This window comes from Ostreococcus lucimarinus, chromosome 11, assembly GCF_000092065.1.
Source record: "Ostreococcus lucimarinus CCE9901 chromosome 11, complete sequence".
In the NCBI taxonomy this organism is placed as follows: Eukaryota; Viridiplantae; Chlorophyta; class Mamiellophyceae; order Mamiellales; family Bathycoccaceae; genus Ostreococcus; species Ostreococcus sp. 'lucimarinus'.
The window spans coordinates 514,613-536,079 of NC_009365.1; the positions used below are offsets into that span (position 1 = coordinate 514,613).

Genomic DNA, 21,467 nt, shown 5'->3' on the forward strand with positions numbered 1-21,467 from the left:
TTGATTACGCGCTAGAAAGAAATTCATCCGCGTCCAACGCTCGGCGCACGCTAAATCGCTCGTTCGGATCGACGGCGGCTAATCTCGTGATCGTCGCCCACGCGCCCAATTCATCCAATAATGTGAAATCATTCACCCCTGGCACGCACACCTCGCGACGCCAAAGGTCTAAATCTCCCCCGCACGCGTCAATATCCTTTCGCGCGCGCACGATGGCGCTTTCCCCGCGAAGAGACGGCACGCCGCATCTGAGGAGCGTGACGCCGAGCGAGTACGCATCGAGCAACACCGTCGGTGGCTCTCCACTCGGCTCGAGCGTAAAACCATTCGCGGAACTCGCTTCGGCGTTTTTCTTCCTCCCGAACAACCCACCGATGCTCGGAAATCCACCGAGCGGCGGCGAACTCGCCACTTTACGAAACTGCTCCGGAGCGCCGTACGTCGGATCAAATATCGCCTCCGCGCCGTCCATATTCCGACCCGTCTGCACGTCCGCGCACGCCCCCACGTCGCACAACAACGTCCGCTTTCGTGCGTCGGATAAAATGACATTCGCCGGTTTCACATCCCTGTGTATCATATCGAACGCGTGCACCGACGCCACGGCTCGCGCGAGCGTCGACGCGAGAAATCGAAACGCCGCCGCGTCGTCGCTCAAATCCCCAAACGTCTCCCTCGCCAGCGCCAGCCCATCGCCGCGCGCGAGAACGTCCTCTAAAGTCACTCGTCCGACGTCTTCCCACACGAGCCACTGTCCGACGCCGGCGGCGCCCATGAAGGGCGCGACGCCGTCGCAGTCGCGCAGCGCTCGCGCGCTCTCGAGCTCGTCCGCGTAAAAGCTTTCCACGTCCCGGCCTCGCACGTCCACGCGATACCGCTTGGCGACGACGTTCGCAGAATCCTCGTACGTGCCGCGGAAGCACTCGGAGAAGGCGCCGCGACCGACGACGGCGCGCTCGTCGATGCGAAGTTTCGCGAGCGTGAGCTCCGGGACAGCCGATGTCCCGGAGGTGAAATCCGCGCCGTCTTGCTCGTAAAACGAGCGCCGTCGGCCGAGCGCCGTTCGAGATCGCGCGCGCGCGCGTTGCGACGCCGTGCGCGCGCGTGCGAGGGCGCGCGCGGGCGCGGGCGTCGATGGACGCGCGCGCATGGCGTCGCGTTGTGCGGACGAGCGCGCGAGCCGAGTACGATTTCGATCGAGTCAACGCGCTCGCACGAGTTACATGACGCCTACACCGAGTCGAAGAGTTTTTGCCACTTCTGCACGTCGTCCTGCGGGCCGTCGCCGCCCTCGGTGCTTCCGAGCTCGTACGCTCGACCGGCGGCGCTCGCGCACACGAGCGCCGCGCACGCGGCTTCGGCGACGACGAGCCTGGACGTCGCTTCGGGCAGCAGCTTGTCGTCGCCACCGCCGATCTGCACGTCACGACGCGCGCCAGACGTCGCCTTGAGCAGGGTGTTTAAATCGTACGACGTGTACGGGCCGTCGGTGAGTCGACCGGGGCGTAAAATCGTATACGGCAACCCGGAATTCTCCACGCACTCCTCACCCTTCCTCTTCCACTTCAGCACCCCGAACGCGTTCAAGACGACGAACGGCATCACGTTCGTTCTCAAAACGCCCACGCTGGACACGAAGACGAATCGCTTCAAATTCGGCGCTAATTTCTTCGTCGCCTCGACGACGTTTCGCGCGCCGACGTAATCCGTCGCCTCCGGCCCGTTCGTAAACTTCCCATCCTCATCCCGCCATCGCGCGCTCGGAAACGCCGTCGTCCCGAGACAACACACCACCGCCTCGACGTCGCCGTCGAACGCGCCCGACGCCTCGATCGAACGCGCGTCTCGACAATCGACGCCGCCGACGCTTCGCGGCCCCGTCGTCGTCGTCTCCTCCGTCCCGCGCCCTCTCGACACCGCCACGACGTCGTACCCGCGCGCGTGCAGTTTCGCGCAGATCACCTGTCCGACCCCACCGCGCGCGCCGACGACGACGACGCGCGCCCCGCGCCCTATCGTCGTCGTCGTCGTCGTCGTCCCGTTCCCATTCGCATTCGCATTCGCGCCGCCGCGTCGTCGCCCTCGCGCGTCGCGTCGTCGCCGACGGTCCACCGCCCCGCGCGACCGCACCGCGACGACCGCCGCGTCTCTCGCGCGCGCCGTCGACATCGCGCGTCGCGTCGTCGCCTGGCGCCGCGACCGTCGACGCGATGCCCCTGAACCCTCGATAAATCTCTCCCGTGTGCACAAACACTACGAACAGTACTAAAACGCACGTCAATCATTACATAGCGATAAAGGACATAGAATGCGCGTAAACGAACGGCCGAGCGCGACCGACGCGCGCGCCACATCGCGCCCGACCATGCGCGCGGCGCTCGTCGCGAGCGGTGGAGGTGCGCGACGCGACGCGACGCGCGCGACGCGCGCGAAACCAAACGCGACGCGACGCGCGCGCGCCTCGAACGCGCGATGGACGACGCGCGAAACGCGAAAACGATGGCGTCTCGAGACGAACGATCGACGGATCGACTGACGACGACGACGACGACGACGACGATAGGAATCGCGCGCGTGAGTCGCGAACGAAAGACGCGAAGCGGACGCGTTAAGGATAGACTCGCGATGCGAGCGACGCCGGCGAGCGCGCAGGCGGCGGCGACGGCGGTGAAGGTGCGACGACGACGACGAGACGCGGCGACGCGAGACGAGCGGACGACGCGCGCGGACGACGAGACGCGGAGACTGACGAAGGCGCGACGCGATGGACGCGGATGGGGACGCAGGGCGGCACGGCGCTGATAAGCACGACGGCGGAGTGGCGAGCGCTGAAGGAACACTTCGCGAATGAGATCGATAAGACGCACCTGAGAGATTTGATCGCGGACGCGAAGCGATGCGAGGAGCTCGTGATTGAGAGCGACGGGGTGTACTGCGACTTTGCGAGACAGCGAGTGACGCACGATACGATGACGAAGTTGTACGATCTCGCGCGCGCGGCGGGGGTGAAGGAGAAGATCAATGCGATGTTTAATGGGGAGGCGATCAACTCCACGGAGAACCGGGCGGTTTTGCACGTCGCGACGCGGGCGCCGAAGGATAAGGTGATCAACGTCGACGGGAAAAACGTGGTGCCGGACGTGCACGACGTCTTGGATAAGATTAAGGACTTTTCTGAGCGCGTGCGCAACGGGGAATGGGTCGGGGAAACGGGTAAGCCGTTGAAGGATGTCGTGGCGATCGGGATTGGTGGATCTTTCCTCGGCCCGCTCTTCGTGCACACGTCGTTGCGCACGAACCCGGAAGCCGCCGACGAGGCGCGAGGGCGTCAGCTTCGGTTTTTGGCCAACGTCGACCCGGTCGACGTCGCTCGCTCGTTAAACGGTTTGGATCCGGAAACGACGCTCGTGATCGTGGTTTCGAAGACGTTCACCACGGCGGAGACTATGTTGAACGCGCGCACCGTGCGCGCGTGGATTCGCGCGTCCCTCGGCGAAGCCGCGGTGTCAAAGCACATGGTGGCCATTTCGACCAACTTGAAGCTCGTTGAAGAGTTTGGCATCGACCCTGATAACGCTTTCGCCTTCTGGGATTGGGTTGGCGGGCGATACTCCGTGTGCAGCGCCGTGGGGATGTTGCCGCTTTCGCTCCAGTACGGCTACGACACGATGGAGCAATTCTTGAAGGGCGCGTGGTCGATGGATCAACACTTTGCCAACGCGCCGTTCGAGAAGAACTTACCGCTGACGCTCGGTATGTTGTCCGTGTGGAACGTCAGCTTCCTGGATTGTCCGGCTCGCGCCATTTTGCCGTACACGCAAGCGCTCGCCAAGCTCGCGCCGCACATTCAGCAAGTCGCGATGGAATCCAACGGTAAGGGCGTCGCCATCGACGGCACCCCGCTCGATTACGAAACCGGTGAGATTGATTTCGGTGAGCCCGGTACGAATGGTCAGCACTCCTTCTACCAGCTCATTCATCAAGGTCGCACGATTCCGTGCGATTTCATCGGCATCATCAAATCGCAGCAAAGCGTGTACTTGAAGGGTGAAATCGTCTCCAACCACGACGAGTTGATGTGCAACTTCTTCGCCCAAGCCGACGCGCTCGCGGTTGGGAAATCCGCCATCGAGCTTCGTGCGGAATCTTGCCCGGATGCGTTGATCCCGCATAAGACTTTCACCGGTAACCGTCCGTCGTTATCCATTTTGCTCCCCGAGCTCAACGCGTACACCACCGGTCAGCTCTTGTCGCTCTACGAGCACCGCGTCGCGACGCAAGGCTTCGTCTGGGGCTTGAACTCGTTCGATCAATGGGGCGTCGAGCTCGGCAAGGTGCTCGCCTCCCGCGTGCGCACGTCCATGAACAGCAAGCGCACCAAGGGTGAAATCATGACCCCCGGCGACGGCTTCAACCCGTCCACCACCGCCCTGTTGAACCGCTACCTCGCGGGCAAGGCGAAGCTCATCTATCCGGAGCCCAAGGACGTGTTCCCGTGCGATTTGATCGACGGCGACGAGTGCCGTCCGCCCACGTCGTACGTATGATCGCGCTCGACCGCGGCGTACATGTAACAAGCACACTAAATTCGCGAGCGCCTTCCCCCTCGCGCGCGTCGCGCCTCGCCTCGCCGGCTGACGCGGACGCGTCGACGCATCGCGACGCGATCACATCGTCGCGCCGCGCGCGTCAGCCGGCGAGCGTCGACGCTCCGAGCGCGCGAAAGAGCGCGACGAACCGTTCGCGTCGCGCGCGCGATGGCCTCGCGCGCGTCCGCGCCGTCGGCGCGCGCGACGTCGACGAAAACTCGGCGCGCGACGGGGAATCATCGCCGAACGATGATCGCGCGTCTCGCGCGTTCGCGCGTCGCGCGCGCGTCGAACGGCGAGGGAGACGAAGAATTTCGAGCGTCCGTGGATGGATTGAGGGAACCGTGCGACGATTTCGTGTGCAAGAGCTCGCCCGCGGTGGAGAACACGCTAAAGTCGTTGATTAAGGACATCAACGCGGCGCGAGGGACGAATCGAAGCGCGGCGCCGTACTCGCCCGACGTGACGTACGACGACGGCGCGCTGCGATTCGCGGGGAGCGAAAAGTATAAGCGGTACTGCTCGTACATCGAGAATAATCTGAGGCAGGTGACGACGAGGGTGACGGAGATATCGATGGAGGGGTCGCTGGACGTCGCGACGGTGAAGTGGGAGTTGAACGCGGTGAACGACATCGGAAGAGTCGGCGTGGACGTGACGGCGACGTATAAGATGAATTTGATCACGGGGCGAGTGTTGGAACACAGAGAGCAATGGGTGGTGAATCCAGCGAGGACGGATGCGCAGGCGGGGGCGTTGTTGGAGTCGACGCGAAAGGCGCACGCGTTGCCGCTCAACGCCATGGAGGTGGCGGACGAGGCGAAGAAGAAGTTTCGAGAGATTTCGAAATCGTTCGCGTCGGAGGACGACCAAGAAAATAGTAACATATACGTCGACCCGAACGACCCGATGAAGTTTTTCCAGCAAGACGACACGTCAAAGACGGATCTCTTGCAGTTGAGTCTCGTCGCCGCCGTCATCTATCTCCTGACGAAGGTTTTTCAAGTCTTGAATTGATATCGCTGTAATATTTATCACATCTGTGCCGCGCTATTCGATATCGTACGAGTCGCCAAACATCATGCGTCTCGCTTCGCCTTCCGAGCGAAGATGCTTGAGCGCCGTCGCAGCGCGCCGATCGACGCTGCCTCCTCCGCTCGAGCCACCGTCTCGCCGTCCTTTGTTCTTCCCTTTCTTTTTCCCTCGCCTCCTTAAAGACGTCACCGCGTCTTCGCCGTCCCGTCCCGACGCTGACGCCGACGCCGACGTCGAAGCATCGCTCGTCTCCGTCGCCTCCGTCGTCTCCGCCTTCTCGTTCTCCGGAATGCGTCCTCGCAGTCTCGCGAGTAACTTCCCACCCGTCGTGTGCTCCCATCCCGTCAAATCCGTCAGCCCAAACTCCACCAAAAACTCTTCAAAATATTCCTCCGCCGTCACGCGATCGGGCTTTGGTAAGTTCTTATTCCTACTCTTTAACTTTTGCAAATAAAAGGCGCTCTGCATCAACGATTGCTTGTCCGCCGCTCTCGAAGTGTACTGCGCCACCGAAACGAACGACACACAAAACGCCGTAAACACCGTCATCACCAACCATGCGCTGAATTTCACCTCCTCCTTATCAAACGCGCTTCTCTTTCCAAATTTCGGTCTCGCAAACTTCGGCAACGACGCGATGACGTCGTCGTACTCTTTCCGCAGCGTCTCGTCGAGCAAAATTTTCTTCGCCTCGGCGATGACTTCAAAATGTTTCTTCGCCTTTTGGCGCTGCGCACGGTCCATCTCCTTCGGCAGTTTGTCCGGGTGCAAGCTCAGGGCGAGTTTACGGTACTTCTTCGCGATGATCGTGCTATTGGCGTCTCGTGCGACGTCCAGAGCGCCGTAAAAGTCGTTTCGAGCGTAGTGGATGAACTCATAGGTTGTCGACGCTTCGACGCCGCGCACGCGCGACGCGACGCACGCAAACGCGGATGCGCACGCGAACAAGGTCACATACCACGTCGCACGTCGGCGCGTCGCACGCGAACGCGCGTTCGACATCGAGTCTCGTCGCTCGAGCGCGGGAATGTGTGGTTCTCGTCGTCTGGGCGGCGCTCGGGCGCCGCCGCGTCTCAGTTGTTTTTACAAACGCGCTATTCGCTGCGGCGCGTCGATGGTTTCGACGCGACGGTGACTGTGACTCTAATTTTTCGACTTTTTCCTAGGTGACCCGAACGCGTGCTCCGGTGGGCCTTGCGCATCGACGGCGCGAAGCGCGACGTCGCGCTCGACCTCGTCGATCATGGAGAACAAAAATTCGCCCAGCTCGTCGTCGGCGTCCATGAGGGATTGCATGACGTTCTCCACCGTGCCCTCGTCGATGAGTTCGCCCTTCGCTGGATCACCGTATTTCGACAGTTGCACCTTACCGCGACCGCCGAGCGCGCCGACGATGACGTCCGCCATCTTCTTTTGCGCCGCGCCGTCGGCGAGCTCTGGCATGTGAAACGGACGCAGCGACCCGAGCGGCGCCTTCGCGCTCAACGGCGTCAGTTTCGGCGTCCCGTGCATCGATCGCGCCCCACTCGTAGACGCGACCGCGTTCCCGTTCGCCGTCGGCCCTCGTCCGGGAACGAACCGTTTCGGCGCCACGCTCGCCTTTTTCCGTCGATTCGAACCCGCCGGCGCCGGCGCCGCATCCGCCGCTCGTCTCGTCGCCGCGATTTCCCTCTCCACGATTTCCTCCGATTCCGACTCCGACCTTTCGTCGTCATCCACCGCATCGCTCTCGCTCCCCGACGCTCCGCTCGCGTCGTCTCTCGTCCCTCTCCGTCCCCGTCCGCGTCCTTCGTCTCGCGACTTCGACTCGCGTCCCGCCAGCGCGTCGTCGATCACCTTCATCATCTTCCCCACCACTCCCGTGCAATGTCGTCGTCGATGCTCCGCGTCCTTCAACCGCACGTATTCATCGATCACGCGCTTCAAATCCTTCGTCTTTCTCCCCCCTCCGCGCGGCGCGTCGTCGCCGAGCGTCGTCGCCGCGTCTTTTAAAAACGCCTTTCTCGCGCCTTCGTACCCTTGTCGTTCGAGATAGCGCAGCACGACGCGCGCGACGTCCGCGTCGTCCACGCGCGCGGGTTTCGTCGCGCGCTTCATCGTCGCGCGCGCGTCGGAAGAGCGCGTCGCGGCGGCGTGTGACGCGCCGATGAGGATTCGCGCTGACATCGTTATCTAACCGTCGTCGTCATTCCGCGACGCGACGCGCTCTTCCGACGCCGAGACGCGCGCGCGATGCTGCGACGATGCGCGAAACGCGTCCTCACGTCGTCCGCGACGCTCGTCCGCGACGCGCGATCGACGCACGCGCTGGAACCGACGCGAATGATGTTTTCGAGCGTCGCGATCGGGACGCCTCGTAAACTCGTCACCCCTCGGAAACCGCTCGCGAGGACGCTCGCGCGCGCGTTCGCGACGTCGGGCGAAGAGCAAGACGTCGTCATCGTCGGCGGTGGGCCGGGAGGGTACGTCGCCGCGATCAAGGCGGCGCAACTCGGGTTGAAGGTGACGTGCGTCGAGGGACGAGGGACCCTGGGCGGGACGTGCCTGAACGTCGGGTGCATCCCGAGCAAAGCGCTGCTGAACGCGAGCCACAAGTACGAGGAAGCGAAACATGGGATGGCGAAACACGGAATCACGTTCGGCGGTGAGGTCGCGATCGACGTGGAGACGATGATGGGACACAAGAGTAAAGCGGTGACGGGGTTGACCAAAGGCATCGAGGGACTGTTCAAGAAGAATAAGGTGACGTACGCGAAAGGGTGGGGGAAGCTCTTGAGCGCGAACGAAGTGAACGTGACGATGGAGGACGGAAGCTCGGAGGTGATTAAGACGAAGAATGTGGTGCTGGCGACTGGGTCGGTGCCGAGCGCGTTGCCGGGGGTGGATGCGGATGAGGAAACCATCGTCACGAGCACGGGGGCGCTGGAATTGAAAAAGGTTCCGGAAACCATGGTTGTTATCGGAGGCGGGGTCATCGGACTCGAACTTGGCAGCGTGTGGAGCCGATTGGGGGCGAAAGTCACCGTGGTGGAATTTGCGGATAAAATTTGCGGCGCAGGGATCGACGACGAGATTCGCACGACGTTTCAGCGCTCGCTCAAGAAGCAAGGATTCAACTTTAAGTTATCCACTAAAGTCACCAAGGCGGTCAAGAAACCGGAAGGTGGAGTCACTTTGACCCTCGAACCGTCCGCGGGCGGTGAGCAAACCGAACTCGAGGCTGATATCGTGCTCGTGTCCACCGGGCGCCGTCCGTTCACCGACGGTCTCGGATTGGAAGACGTCGGCGTGGAGACGAACAGGATGGGTCAAATTGTCATTGAACCGCACACTTTCAAGACCAACGTCCCGGGCGTGTTCGCGATCGGTGACATCGTCGCGGGTCCGATGCTGGCGCACAAGGCTGAAGAAGAAGGCGTCTCCGTCGTCGAGCAAATCGCCGGTAAAAAGGGACACGTCAACTACGACACGATCCCCTCCGTCATTTACACCCACCCCGAAGTCGCTTGGGTCGGGAAGACTGAGGCGGAAGTCAAAGAAATGGGCATCGAATACATCGTCGGTAAGTTTCCGCTCGCCGCCAACTCTCGCGCGCGGGCCAACGACGATTCTGAAGGCGTGGTGAAATTCCTCACCGACAAGGCCACCGGGAAGATTCTCGGCGCGCACATCGTTTCCGGCGGTGCCGGTGAACTTCTCGCCGAGTGCGTGCTCGCCATGGAGTACGGCGCTACGGCTGAAGACATCGCGCGCACGTGCCACTCGCACCCGACGGTTTCTGAGGCTGTCAAGGAAGCCGCGATGGCCGCGACGCCGGGAATGGGTTCCATTCACTTTTAAACTCGCAGCGCTGCTTCATGTACAGTTTTAAGAACAAACAAATCTACTGACTACATCCCAAACGCGTCCGTCTTCGCGCGCTGAATCTGAAACGCCGGCGACACCCACGCGCCGCACGAGCACTGAATCCCCGCCCAGTCAAACGCGCCGATTTTCGTCTCGCATTGCGGGCAGCACAATTTCCCGCGCGTCTCGCCGCCGTCGCCATCTTCGATGCCTTTCATCCAGCTCAATGGCGTGAGAAACATCGACGAGCACTGCCTCGCACCCGCACAATCTCTATTTATGCCTTTTGAGCCTTCCTTACGTCGTGCTTTCCAACTAAACGCGTCGATGCCTTCGCCGTGTTCGTGACACAACACGTGCGTCGACCGCGCCAGCCGGCGTCGACATTTGCGACACGCGAGCCAACCGCCTCCCTCGGGATCGTCCACCGCATCCGCCGCTCCGGGGTCACGCATCACGCTCGTCGATTCCAAGTACCCGCGCTCGTCGCGTTCGCGCGCGACTTTCGCCACGGACCACAATTTATACGCCTCGTTCGCCGTCGACACGCGACACCCCATTTGCGCCCACAACGACAACTGCGCCTGAAATCCCTCGTTAGGTGCCCCCCCGCGCGCTTCCACGCTCGCCATCGCCTGTTCTATTTCTAATTGTTCAAAGCGCATTAAATACGCCGCGACGACGGCTGCCGAGCGCGACTCGCCCGCGTGACAGTGCACGGCGACGACGCTCGAGCTCGCGCTCGCGAGCGCCGTTTCAATAAAAGTCGTCGCCTCGGGCACGACGCCCAAGAGATCGGCCAGGTCATCGTCGGGAAGCGGCACGACGAGCGTGCGCGACGCGTCGATGCGTCCCTGGCGGCGCAAAACCCGTCGCGCGTCAGTCGAGAGCTTCGGGACAAAAAGTGTACTTTCGCACCTGCGTCGGGTCTTCGGGCGGCGGCCAGCCGATGGAGACGACGTGGGTCACACTCTGCGCGTCGCATATCGATGGGAGATCATGCTCGGCGCAGAAGATCAAGCGCGCCGGGTGGACGGACGACATGATGTGCGGTGACGCGACGCGTGACGCTCGTTGAGGCTAAACGGTTGTTGAGCTTTTAGAGTCGCGGCGCGCTGCGCGCTGAAATTATCATTATATCACGCGAGACTGGCGGTTTTGTTGTGGAATTCGGCGAGCAGCTTTTCGCGCCCGCATTCGATGGCCGCATCCATGGCTTCGCGCTCGCGTCGAGAGGCGTCGAGTTCGCGGCGCTCGAGCTCGAGCCGAGCTTCGCGCTCGGCGAATTTTTCTTCCGCCAAACGACGCACCTCTCTGGAGTGTTCGAGAAGTTTCATGCGGCGCTTTTGTGCGCTCAGTTGCTCCACGCGATCGTCTTCAGCGAGCTTTGCGGCGAGATCTCGCTGAAATTGTTTCTTTTCTTCCAAAGCTTGAGCCTCTCTCGCTTCTCGCGCGGCGACGGCGGCTTCGTATTCGCGACGCTGCTCATCGCGTCTTCGCGCAGCATTTTCGCGCTCTTCGGCTTCTTTCACGCGACACGCCTCTTCAAATTCTTCAAATCGCAATCGCGAAATCAGTTCGTCAAAGTCTGCGCGCTCTTGCGCGGCGCGCGTCTGCGAAGTCTCGACGGAAACGCGAGCGCGTTCTTTACGCTTCTCTTCTTTACGCTTCTCTTCTTCCTCTTTCGCCTCTCGCCGCGCCACCATCTCATCGTGTCGCATGATTTGCTCTTCCAACGCCTTCACCGCCTCAGCTTCGCGCGCGACTCGCGCTCGTTTCTCCTCCAGCGCCTTCGCCGCGTCGCGTTTCGCGCACTCTCTTCTCGCGATGGCTTCTCGTCTTTCCTCTTCATCTTCCGCCTCAATCTTTTTCACTAACTGCGCCATCTTCCGTCGCTCGTCCTCCTTCTCCATCGCTCGTTTGCTCATGCGAAGCGCCCGCTCCGCGTGCTGCGCGTCGAGCGCCTCGCGCGCCGCGATTTTCTTTGCCAACTTTGCCGCTCTCTCTCTCTCATCGCGCGCCACCCCTTCCAATCTCTCGCGTTCCATCTCCGCATCCAGCGCGCGCTGCCGCTCCATCTCCAACTTTTCCAACGCTTTCTTCTCCTCGATCTGGTTATTTCGAATCGCGTGCGTCTCCATCGCCGACAGCCTCGCTCGCAGCGCTCGCATCGCGTCCGTCTCCAGCGCGCGCGCCGCCGTCGACGCCTCTCGACTCGCCCGCCGTTCCTCGTTCGCCTTCGCCCTCGACGCTCGCTCCAGCGTCGACGCCCGTCGCATCGTATCGTCTCGCGCGCCGTCTCGACCGCCTTCCGTCGCGTCGCCGCGCGTCGCCGCCGTCGTCGCGCGCGCCGCGTCGTCACCAAACTCGGCGTCGAGCGCCTCCAATCGTCTCTGCAGCGCCTCCTCCCGCGTCCCGCGTCGCAGCGCCTCGCGCACGTCGCGATTCCATCGCTCGCGCTCTCGAGCCTCGAGCTGTCGCGCCTCGCGCTCGCGCGCCAGCGCGCGCATCGCGTCGCGTCGCTTCGCGCTGTGACGATTTATGTCGCGCTCAACGCTAATTTTAGCGCGCGCTATAAATATCGCGCGACGCGACGCGCGTCGATCGACGCGCGCGCGAGATCCGAGATCGCGTTGTTACCGTTCGCATTACACCCGTCGCCGTCGCCCTCGCGCGCTCGAGCGCTCGCCCTCGCGCGCGCTCGACCCTCGCCGACCCTCGCCGACCCTCGTCGCGATCGCTCGATCGCCGCGCGCGTCGCGCCGCGCCGCCCTCGCGCGCGTCGCGCCGCGCCCATCGACGTCGCGCGTCACGCCGCGTCCGATCTCGCGCCCTTGGCGCGTCGCGCCTTGTCCGCGGCGACGTAGACGGCGAACGCGCCGGCGCCGAGCGCGAGCCCCGGGAACGCGCGCGACCACGGTTTGTTCAGCAGCGGGTGCGCGCGCCACGCGTCGGCGCGCGCGAACGGGTTCGACGTCGGCATCGCGCGCGTTCGCGCGCGGTCGCGAGAGGCGGCAGCGCGCGCGTGTGACGCGCGCGCGAAGCGTCACCGTTTCGAATTCGACTCGACTCGACAGCGCGGCGCGCGACGTCGCGTCGACCGCGCGCGCGTCGTGCGCGACGATGCCGCCGCGGCGCGACGCGCCGCTCGAGGCGTGCGAGGCGTGCTCGACGGACGACGAGGACGCGCTGCGAGCGACGCTCGCGACGACGCCGTGCACGATCGTGGACGCGCGCGGGAACACGCTCCTGCACCTGTGCTGCGCGAACGACGCGCTGCGATGCGCGAAATTAGTCGTGTCGCGGTGCGTGTTCGCGTCGACGCCGCCGGAGCGGGCGTACCTGACGCTGAGGAACTCGGACGGGGAGACGGCGGCGGATGTCGCGGAGGCGTGCGGGAGCGCGAGGTGCGCGGAGTGGTTGGCGAAGATGACGGGCGCGGAACGCGTCGCGACGAACGATGCGCGACGAAAAGACGTGGGGAAGGGCGAGAGGCGACGCGCGGACGACGAACGGCGACGAAAGAGGTCGGGAGATGGGGAGACGGAGGCGACGACGCGCGCGCGGGAATCGTTGGTGCGGTCGATTCGAGAGGCGCTGAATATCGGGCCAGGGGACGACGGCGACGAGCGGGCGGCGGTGCGGCAGGTGTTGAGGGAGGTTTTGAATCTCGTGAGCGATCGCGAGAGCGCGCGAAGGGAGTTGGAGGAGGCGCATCGAAAGATTGAAGCGATGGAACGAGACGCGGAGCGGGAACGCGCAAACGTCGTCGAGGCGCTGGGGATGGCGGAGAAGCGGGCGAAGGAGATGATTTCGGAGCGCGAAGCGCGCGAAAAGGACATCTGCGCGGAGAAAACGGCGCTGAGTGAGGCCCTGAACGCGACTGGGGCGGAGTACGAAGCGGGATACGCGAAGGGGTGGGCGGACGCGTTGCAGCTGCCGAGTCGCGAATACGTTCGCGCGCAGATGAAGCTCGAGAAGAGCGCTTCCGCGAGCAGCGCGTCGGAGAGCGCGACGCCGGCGCTGGCGACGGATGATGCGTGCGAAGCGTTCGCGGACGTATCGCTCGATGGTTCCGCGTCCATCGCGTCGCGCGTGACCAACGTTTTTAAGGAAACATTCGTCGGCGTGAAGAAGCGCGTAGATGAGCTAGAAAAGTCGCTCACGGGGAGCGCCGAGAAGAAGAATCCTCCGCGCGCGTCGCCGTCGTCGTGAGCTGATTCGAATCGCTCACCGGTTGTACTGTGTTGTAATTCGTATGTATTAAACGTGCCAGCACCGCACGCTCTTGTCGTAAAAGCTACACGTCACGAGGACGTCTGACGAATCGTCGTCGCCGTCTAATTGCACCCAATCCGCGCCGTAAACTATCGACTCGTGTTCATCGTACGTAAATACCTCCTTGAGTGCGCCGCTGGCGTCGTCGACGTCGACGAGCACGGCGCCACCGCCCATGGCGGCGCACGCGAGCGCGTTTCGCGTCGGATGCCATCGACATCGCCACGCGCCGCCGCCGACGTTCAGCTCGCTCACGGGGGATTTCATCGACCTGACGTCCCACAACCGCACGTGATCGTCGTAAGATCCCGTGACGACGGTATTTTCATCTCGCGGCGACGGCACGACGCACGTCACGCCGGCGCAGTGCGTCTTACGATTGACCATTTGCGCCCTCGACGCGTCGCGCAAATCCCAAGCCTTGAAAGCGCAATCATCCGCGCCCGTGTACAGCACGTCCGCGCGAGTCGCGTCGAACGCGATCGCCCACATCTCTAAATCGTGTGCACCCTCGACGGTATCCACGATCTCGATCGCAGACGCGTCCTCGCGCATCACTCGAAAACTCCCATCGGCGGCGCTCGCCGCGAGCGCGCCGTCGGATCGCCAATCCAAACACGTCGCCATCCCGAGCCCACCGCCGCCGCAGTGCACTTTCGCGAGCGTCTGAAACTCAATTCTCCACCCCGCGTCCTCGCCGTCGCTCTCTCGACTCCCCTCGACGTCCTCCGCGCGCGCCAGCGTCAAAAACCCGTCGGCGTCCGCGAACGCGCACCGATTCCAATCCCCCTCGCGCGCGCTCCAGCGCGCCTCGAAAACCGCCCCGATCGCGTTCGACGCGTCATCGTCCGCGTACCGCCCCACCTGTCGCGCGCGAACGACGGCGCCGCCATCGTCGTCCGTCGCGCGCTCGACGCCGTACGCCCTCGCGCCGCCCACCCGTCGCCCTCTCGACGCCTCGTGTTCGTATTCCGTCACCAGCACCACCCCCCGGCGCGCCCCTCCGCGCGCGCGACGACTCTCCACCCCGCACGCGCCGTGATTCGTGCGCAGCGCCGCGTGCGTCGTCGCCCGACGGCGATCTTCCGTCTCGACCATTCGCGCCTCACCGCGCCTTCGCGCCCCTCCGCGCGCGCGCTCTACGCGCTCTCGGCGCCGAAGAGCGCCTGCACGACGTACGTCGAGGCGCGAATAACGCCGCACCAGGCGAGGAGGTACGTCGCGTGACGCTTGAGTTCGTCGTTTTTCATCGCGCGCGTTGTTGAGTGCGGATGCGCGCGGGCGCGATGTCCCGAGGCGCGCAGAGCGCGACGCGGCGGCGCGCGCGCGGAGAAACGCGCGCGCGCGAACGGTCGCATCGCGCGCCGTCGTCGCCGCGCGATCGGGCGCGCGGACGCGCGCGTGAGGTCGGCGTCGACGCGGCGTGACGCAAAAGACGGTTCGTGTCCAGAGCTATTTTTAAGCGAGCGGTTCGACGCGAATGGCGACGCACGTCGGCGCGAACGCGCGCGTCGGAAGCGCGCGCGCGCCGGAGGCTTCGTATATGAAACCGCTGGCGCGCGCGCGAGGGGAGAGCGGCGAGAGCGGAGGGACGGAGGTCGGCGGCGGCGCGACGCTCGAGCGAGGATGGACGGGCGAAGCGCCGGCGACGCCGCGGGCGAGCTTCGTTCGGCGACGGGATTCGGCGCCCGTGCATCCGACCGCGGACGACGATGGCATCGATGGCGACGGTGACGGGTTCGTCGATGGCGAGGACGATGGTGAGGATCGGTCGAGTCGACCGACGCCGTCCGCGCCGCCCGCGCCGAGATCCGCGGGAGCGCGTCGGCGAGCGACGCCCGACGTCGCCGCGCCGATGTCGTGTCCGGCACCGTTGCCGCCGTGGGCGGACGCACGCGCGAGGCGAAAATTCACACTCGAAGCTTTGCCGAACGACGGCACGCACGCGAGATGCCACGTGCTGCGCAAGCGCGGGCCGCTCGGCGTCTTTCCGACGTACGTGCTGTATTTGGACGGACGCGAGACCACGACGGCGACGCTGGGAGACGCGGTGCCCATCTTGGTCGCGCGAAAGCGTAAAAAGTCGAAGTGCACGCACTACGTCATCGGGGACGACGGCGCCGAGCGTGCGGTGAATGAGGCGCACGCCAGCTACGTGGGCAAGCTCAAGGCGAATTTCATCGGCACGCACTTCGAGTTGTTAGACTCCGGTGTCAGACCGCGCGCGTGGGGCGCGCCTCGACATCTCGACGACGAAGCTGACGACGAAGAGCAAGGGCCACCGCGTCGCGCGCTGGCGAACATTCGATACGCCGTCAACGTTCTGGGCGCCGGCGGTCCGCGCGCGCTCTCCGTGTCGCTCCTCGGCGACGACGTCGATGATCCGAACGCCGTCGCGCACGAGCTCGAAAGCGCGCGCCCGACCTGGAATCCATCCGCGCAGGCGTACGTCTTAAACTTCAACGGCCGAGTCACGCGTCCGAGCGTGAAAAACTTCCAACTGGTTTCCAGCGGGCTCGCCGCCGCGGGCGCGCCGTCCCGAGCCGACGCCGAGTCCCGCACTCTCACGCGCGGCGTCTTACAGTTCGGCCGCGTCGATGACGACCTATTCACTCTGGACTTTGCGCATCCCCTGAGCCCGCTCACCGCCTTCGCCGCGTGTCTCAGCGCGTTTGAATCCAAGTTCGCGCGCGAGTGAGAGAGCGCTCATGCCGGAGCGTCCCGGGACATCGTTCAATCGCGCGCGCGCGCCTCCGGATATCGCCGACGCGGTCGCGGTCGAAGACGTCGTGCGCGTGACGTCGTGGCACGACTTCGACGGGGACGCGCGCGTCGCGCGGTCGACGATCGAGGGCGCTGGATACGGATTGTTCGCGCGGCGGCGGTTAGCGACGGGAGACGTCGTCGAGCGGGCGACGTATTCAGGCGATGTTTTGAGCTTGGCGGAGGCGTTGAAGCTCGGAGATGACGAGAAAGCGTACGTCATGGCGATGCATTTCAACGTGCACGTAGATGCGAGACGACATTATGGGTATTTGGCGCGGTACGTCAACGACGCCGAGGGGACGCCGTTTGAGACGAATGTGAAATTCGAAAAAGATGTGGCGCAACGTCGAGCGACGCTGCGCGCGGTGAAAGACGTGGAAGTTGGGGAAGAGTTGTTCGCGGCTTACGGACGAGGTTACTGGCGCGCGAAAGTGGGGTAATAAATATGAATTCTTTCGATGACAAAACAATCAACGCGGCGCTCCTAATAAAATACTAACTCGCGAAAAGCGGGTGAGATTCAAACCATAACCATGTCGTCGGGCTTCACGACGCTTGAACGTTCCTTCTCGTCTTCCTGTGCTTGTGCCTTCCACATGGCGGCGTACATGCCAATCTTTGTGCCGCGACTCGTACCGTCGAGCAACTCGGCGTGCGTGCCTTCCTCGACAATTCTACCTTGTTCCATGACGATGATGCGATCGCAAGATCGAACGGTGGAAAGACGATGAGCGACGAAAACCGCAGTACGACCGCGAGCCACGTCTTCGAGACTCTCTAAGATGCCTTGTTCGGTCGCGGTGTCCAACGCGCTCGTCGCTTCATCGGCGACTAGCATGCGCGGTTCGCGCAAAAACGCGCGCGCGATGGCCACACGTTGCTTTTCGCCACCGCTTAGCTTCACACCACGCTCTCCAACCATTGTTTCTCGCCCCTTGGGCATCTGTTCGATCGTCTTGTTCAAGCGCGCGCGCGTCGCCGCCATGGCCACCTCGTCGTCATTCGCCGTCGGTCTGCCGTAGCGAATGTTGTGGTCCAGCGTGTCGTTGAAGAGCACGGTATCTTGAGGGACCACGGCGACGGAGTCACGAAGAGAATCGATCTTCAAGTCACGCACATCGTAGCCATCGATGGAAATTTTCCCGCTCGATACGTCGTACACGCGCAAAATGAGTCGGAGCAAGGTGCTCTTCCCAGAGCCGCTCGGGCCGACGATGCCGACGGATTCACCCGGCTTGAGTTTCAAAGAGACGCCTTTGAGAACGTCGCGACCGTTGCCGTATCGGAACGTCACGTTATCTAGCTCGAGATCTGCACCGCCCGCGTGCGCGGGCAAGGCGATTTCACCGTCGGGGATTTTCGTTTCCGTCGCCATGATGTCGAACATTGCCTCCATGTCGACGAGCGACTGACGCAATTCTCGATAGAAGAAACCCAAAAACTGCAGAGGCGCCCAAAGCTGAAGTAAAAGTCCGTTTGCCATGACCAAGTCACCCACACGAGACGCCAATCCACCCGCAGGATCTACTTTCCACAGCCCCAACGCCGCGCACGATAAAATTGTCGTCATCCCACATGCCAAAATAACCGCCTGCCCGGCGTTCAAAAGACTCGACGCTCGCTCGCTTCCGAGCGCAGCTTCGTGGTAGCCGCGCAGGAGTTTGTCGTACTGCTGACTTTCTAACTCTACGTTCCCGAAGAACGTCACCGTTTCGTAGTTCAACAGCGCGTCCACCGCCTTGCCGGTGGATAAACCGTCCATGTGATTGGCCAACTTTCTCTTCTCCGCGCTCACGCCCGTCATGTGCATCGTCCACCACACGTACGCCACGAACGTGGTCAAGACGATGACGACAAAGTGCCAAGAAAACGCGTGCCAAAGCAACCCGCACACCAGCGCGAGCTCCATCGCGGTCGGTAAAAAGGTAAACACCACGGCGCGAAACACCATGCTCACCGACCGCGTGCCGCGATCGATGATTCTCTGCAGCGCCCCCGTGCGTCGCTCGAGGTGAAAGCTCAAATCTAAGTTTAACACGTGATTAAACACCTCCAACGCCACCCTGCGTCCCGAAGCTTGCGCCACTGGGGTAAACATCACCGTCCTCAGCTCCGTGGCGACGCCGCTAATCGCCTTCAAGCACCCCGAAACCAACAACGCCGCCGCCGCCGCCTTGGCCGCTTCCGTCGCCACCATCCCCGTCGCCGCCGCCGCCGCCGTACAATGATCTACCGCAACCTTAAAAAGCACCGGCACCGCCAATCCAAAGCTCTTCTGAATCACTAAAAACGTCAAAGCCGCGCACAACCGCCAAGCCGTGCCCCTCCGCGACAGCGACACCGCGAAAAGATACGGCAGCACATCCCTCAGATCGCTCGTTCGCGGCGGCGGCGGGATCGGTCCGTCCAGACTCACGTCCCCGGCGCGAAAATACGCGTTTTCATCGCCGCTCTCGCGCGCGGGCATCGCCATCGCGGCCGCCGCGTTCGCCTTCGTCCGCGCGGATAAGCGTCCCGCGCCGCCGCGCCGTCCCGGTCCCACCGCGATCGCCCGCGTCGTCGTCCGCGCGCTCGCGCGCGACGAAACGCGCGCCCGCGCGCCGTCGGTCCCGTCCACGGCGCGCGTCGCGCGCGTCGTCGCGTCGGGCGCGCGCCGCGCGACGGCGAAACCGCGTCGACGTGGCAGCGGCGATTCCGTCGTCGCGTCGCGCGCGCGCGCGGACGCGCCGTCGGCGCGCGCGCGCGCGGCGACGCGCGCGGCGACCATCATCGCGCGCGTTTCGGCCGTCGGCGACGACGCGCGCGGCGGTGTGAAGACGCGGCTTCGCGCGGCGTTTTCGCATTTCGACGCATTTCGACGCATTTCGCGCGACATTTCAAGACGCCGACGCGTCGAACGCGCCGCTCGCCGCGCGTCGCGCTCGGACGGCGCGCTCTGTCGCGCGTCGCGCTCGGGCGCCGACGCCGAGGGCGCGCGCGCGCGCGCGCGCGGCGGACGAGAGGAAAAGCGCGAGCGCGAGACGCGCGGCGGTTTCGTGAATCGACGCGAAAATACGAAATGACGACGCGCGTCGCGGTCATCGCGGCGCGGGTCGCGCGTCAGGGAGGCGTGACGCCTTCGTCGTCGATCAGGGCGTGCGCGAGCGGACGACAGGCGTGGGCGACGCGCGGAGGGCTGGGAATGAGCGGAGGGCAAACCTGGACGGCGAACGGCGCCGTCGCGTCGCCGGCGGCGCGACGACGGACGGGACGGCAGAACGCGACGACGACGCGCGCGCTGGGAGAGCGAGGGAAGGAAAGTCGCGGTGAAAGGATGGCGATGAAGTCGTCGAAGAGCGCGACGCACGTGTCGAACTTGAACGCGGCGGCGACGCAAGAGTTGAAGCATTGGTCAACGACGAACGAAGCCGAACGAGCGGAACGCGCCGCCACAAAGGTGTTTTGCAATCGAAGTCTGAACATGAAACGAATCAACGCGATTGGATTCGACATGGACTACACGTTGGCCATGTACAAGCCGGAGACGTTCGAGATGATGTCGTATTCAGAGACTAAAAAAAAGCTGGTCGAGTCGTACAACTACCCGCGCGCGTTGCTCGAGTCGTTCGAGTTCGATCCGGATTACATGGTGCGCGGGTTGGTGGTGGATAAGAAGAGAGGGAACGTTTTAAAGATGGATCGACACAACTATGTCAAGGTGGCGTATCACGGATTCACGGCTTTAGACACCGATGAACGGTTGGCGACGTATTGCGAGACGAGCAAGCGTCAAAGTTTTGACGGTCCCGAATTTAGCGCTTTAGACACATTATTTTCCATGGGCGAGGCCTACCTGTTCAGCCAGCTCGTGGAGGCGAAAGATTCGGGCAAGCATGGCGAGTTTTTTGAGAGAAAGACATTCATGCAAATGTACGACGAGATACGAGCGGCGGTTGACTTGTGTCACAGAGACGGCTCGTTGAAGCACGCCGTGGCGGAAAATCCGAGCAAGTACATCACGAAGGACGCAGACTTGGTTCCTTTGCTAAAGGCTTTGCGAGCGAGCGGGAAACAAGTGTTTTTGCTTACGAACTCTCTGTGGGATTACACAAACGTCGTCATGAATTATCTCATCGACGACAACGTTGGCGACCAAAAAAAACTCGAATGGCTCAACTTGTTTGACGTCGTTGTGACTGGCTCGGCGAAACCGGGCTTCTTCGCTAACGATTCGGCGACGATATTCGAAGTCGACACCGCGACTGGGCTTTTGCACAACACCGACAACGGCGCACCATTGACTCCAATCGGCAGCGTGTCGGATTCGACGCACAAACGAGCGCTCGCGAGTGGGTTGCGCGCCACGGGCAAAGGTCCGGCGAGGGTGTACCAAGGCGGTTCGTACACGCACCTTCACGCCATGCTCGGCATTGAGATTGGCTCGAGATTGCTTTACGTCGGCGACCACATTTATGGCGATATTTTGCGAGCGAAGAAAGAGATTGATTGGCGCACGATGCTCGTCGTCCCCGAACTCGCGCACGAAATCGACTGCCTGGAACGCATGAAGGAAAAACCGCACGCGCTCAGGCGTTTGCGCACGCTGCGCGATTCTTTGGACGATCAAGTCGCGCGTCACGCCTGGCTCGCGGCGAACGCCGCCGACCCGAAAGCAAACGAAGAGGAGTTAGAACGCGCGAGACAACTGTCGGCGACGGCGCGCACCGCGCATCGCGAGGGTATGCGCGAGTATCACAAGTCGTTTCACTATGTCTGGGGTCAACTCATGAAGGCTGGGTCGCAGAACTCTCGTTTCGCGTTTCAAGTTGAGCGGTACGCGTGCCTGTACACGTCGCACGTGAGGAATCTGTGGGGCTACTCGCCCGAGAAGGTTTTCCGCGCCCCCGCTGACTTTTCGCCGCACGACTTGGACACGGACTACGACTTTCACGACTTTGACGCCGCGGTTTTGGA

The 21,467-nt window shown here is 63.1% G+C and overlaps 15 protein-coding genes across 15 annotated transcripts; 7 read left to right on the forward strand and 8 right to left on the reverse strand.

Annotated features, from left to right (window-relative positions):
- Positions 1-4: 4 nt before the first annotated feature.
- OSTLU_26608 (predicted protein) lies at positions 5-775 on the reverse strand (the record flags this gene model as incomplete). The annotated part of the gene is made up of 1 exon (XM_001420495.1): positions 5-775. The coding sequence occupies one exon, from the start codon at positions 773-775 to the stop codon at positions 5-7; it is 771 nt and encodes a 256-aa protein (XP_001420532.1).
- Positions 776-1,230: 455 nt separating this feature from the next.
- Positions 1,231-2,169, reverse strand: OSTLU_17427 (predicted protein; the record flags this gene model as incomplete). The annotated part of the gene is made up of 1 exon (XM_001420496.1): positions 1,231-2,169. The coding sequence occupies one exon, from the start codon at positions 2,167-2,169 to the stop codon at positions 1,231-1,233; it is 939 nt and encodes a 312-aa protein (XP_001420533.1).
- Positions 2,170-2,774: 605 nt separating this feature from the next.
- Positions 2,775-4,547, forward strand: OSTLU_17428 (predicted protein; the record flags this gene model as incomplete). The annotated part of the gene is made up of 1 exon (XM_001420330.1): positions 2,775-4,547. One exon carries the CDS (start codon positions 2,775-2,777, stop codon positions 4,545-4,547), a length of 1,773 nt encoding a protein of 590 aa, XP_001420367.1.
- A 291-nt stretch (positions 4,548-4,838) lies between these two features.
- Positions 4,839-5,606, forward strand: OSTLU_88671 (predicted protein; the record flags this gene model as incomplete). Its single annotated transcript, XM_001420331.1, has 1 exon — positions 4,839-5,606. One exon carries the CDS (start codon positions 4,839-4,841, stop codon positions 5,604-5,606), a length of 768 nt encoding a protein of 255 aa, XP_001420368.1.
- Positions 5,607-5,639: 33 nt separating this feature from the next.
- On the reverse strand, positions 5,640-6,626 carry OSTLU_26612 (predicted protein; the record flags this gene model as incomplete). Its single annotated transcript, XM_001420497.1, has 1 exon — positions 5,640-6,626. The coding sequence occupies one exon, from the start codon at positions 6,624-6,626 to the stop codon at positions 5,640-5,642; it is 987 nt and encodes a 328-aa protein (XP_001420534.1).
- Positions 6,627-6,767: 141 nt separating this feature from the next.
- On the reverse strand, positions 6,768-7,721 carry OSTLU_17430 (predicted protein; the record flags this gene model as incomplete). The annotated part of the gene is made up of 1 exon (XM_001420498.1): positions 6,768-7,721. The coding sequence occupies one exon, from the start codon at positions 7,719-7,721 to the stop codon at positions 6,768-6,770; it is 954 nt and encodes a 317-aa protein (XP_001420535.1).
- A 112-nt stretch (positions 7,722-7,833) lies between these two features.
- On the forward strand, positions 7,834-9,518 carry OSTLU_26614 (predicted protein). The gene has a single exon (XM_001420332.1). It carries the CDS (start codon positions 7,950-7,952, stop codon positions 9,462-9,464), a length of 1,515 nt encoding a protein of 504 aa, XP_001420369.1. The 5' UTR covers positions 7,834-7,949; the 3' UTR covers positions 9,465-9,518.
- Positions 9,515-10,336, reverse strand: OSTLU_88673 (predicted protein; the record flags this gene model as incomplete). Its single annotated transcript, XM_001420499.1, has 1 exon — positions 9,515-10,336. A coding segment is annotated over one exon (822 nt), but the record flags the coding sequence as incomplete, so codon positions are not given.
- A 273-nt stretch (positions 10,337-10,609) lies between these two features.
- On the reverse strand, positions 10,610-11,980 carry OSTLU_17433 (predicted protein; the record flags this gene model as incomplete). Its single annotated transcript, XM_001420500.1, has 1 exon — positions 10,610-11,980. One exon carries the CDS (start codon positions 11,978-11,980, stop codon positions 10,610-10,612), a length of 1,371 nt encoding a protein of 456 aa, XP_001420537.1.
- A 613-nt stretch (positions 11,981-12,593) lies between these two features.
- OSTLU_17434 (predicted protein) lies at positions 12,594-13,507 on the forward strand (the record flags this gene model as incomplete). The annotated part of the gene is made up of 2 exons (XM_001420333.1): positions 12,594-13,335; positions 13,437-13,507. The coding sequence occupies 2 exons, from the start codon at positions 12,594-12,596 to the stop codon at positions 13,505-13,507; spliced, it is 813 nt and encodes a 270-aa protein (XP_001420370.1).
- A 226-nt stretch (positions 13,508-13,733) lies between these two features.
- Positions 13,734-14,482, reverse strand: OSTLU_26618 (predicted protein; the record flags this gene model as incomplete). The annotated part of the gene is made up of 1 exon (XM_001420501.1): positions 13,734-14,482. Exon 1 carries the CDS (start codon positions 14,373-14,375, stop codon positions 13,734-13,736), a length of 642 nt encoding a protein of 213 aa, XP_001420538.1. The 5' UTR covers positions 14,376-14,482.
- A 1,121-nt stretch (positions 14,483-15,603) lies between these two features.
- Positions 15,604-16,446, forward strand: OSTLU_44336 (predicted protein; the record flags this gene model as incomplete). Its single annotated transcript, XM_001420334.1, has 1 exon — positions 15,604-16,446. The coding sequence occupies one exon, from the start codon at positions 15,604-15,606 to the stop codon at positions 16,444-16,446; it is 843 nt and encodes a 280-aa protein (XP_001420371.1).
- Positions 16,447-16,543: 97 nt separating this feature from the next.
- On the forward strand, positions 16,544-16,954 carry OSTLU_93480 (predicted protein; the record flags this gene model as incomplete). Its single annotated transcript, XM_001420335.1, has 1 exon — positions 16,544-16,954. A coding segment is annotated over one exon (411 nt), but the record flags the coding sequence as incomplete, so codon positions are not given.
- OSTLU_50812 (ABC(ABCB) family transporter: mitochondrial ATM1-like protien (ABCB)) lies at positions 16,952-18,981 on the reverse strand (the record flags this gene model as incomplete). The annotated part of the gene is made up of 1 exon (XM_001420502.1): positions 16,952-18,981. One exon carries the CDS (start codon positions 18,979-18,981, stop codon positions 17,035-17,037), a length of 1,947 nt encoding a protein of 648 aa, XP_001420539.1. The 3' UTR covers positions 16,952-17,034.
- Positions 18,982-19,902: 921 nt separating this feature from the next.
- Positions 19,903-21,426, forward strand: OSTLU_1996 (predicted protein; the record flags this gene model as incomplete). Its single annotated transcript, XM_001420336.1, has 1 exon — positions 19,903-21,426. A coding segment is annotated over one exon (1,524 nt), but the record flags the coding sequence as incomplete, so codon positions are not given.
- Between the last annotated feature and the right edge of the window lie 41 nt (positions 21,427-21,467).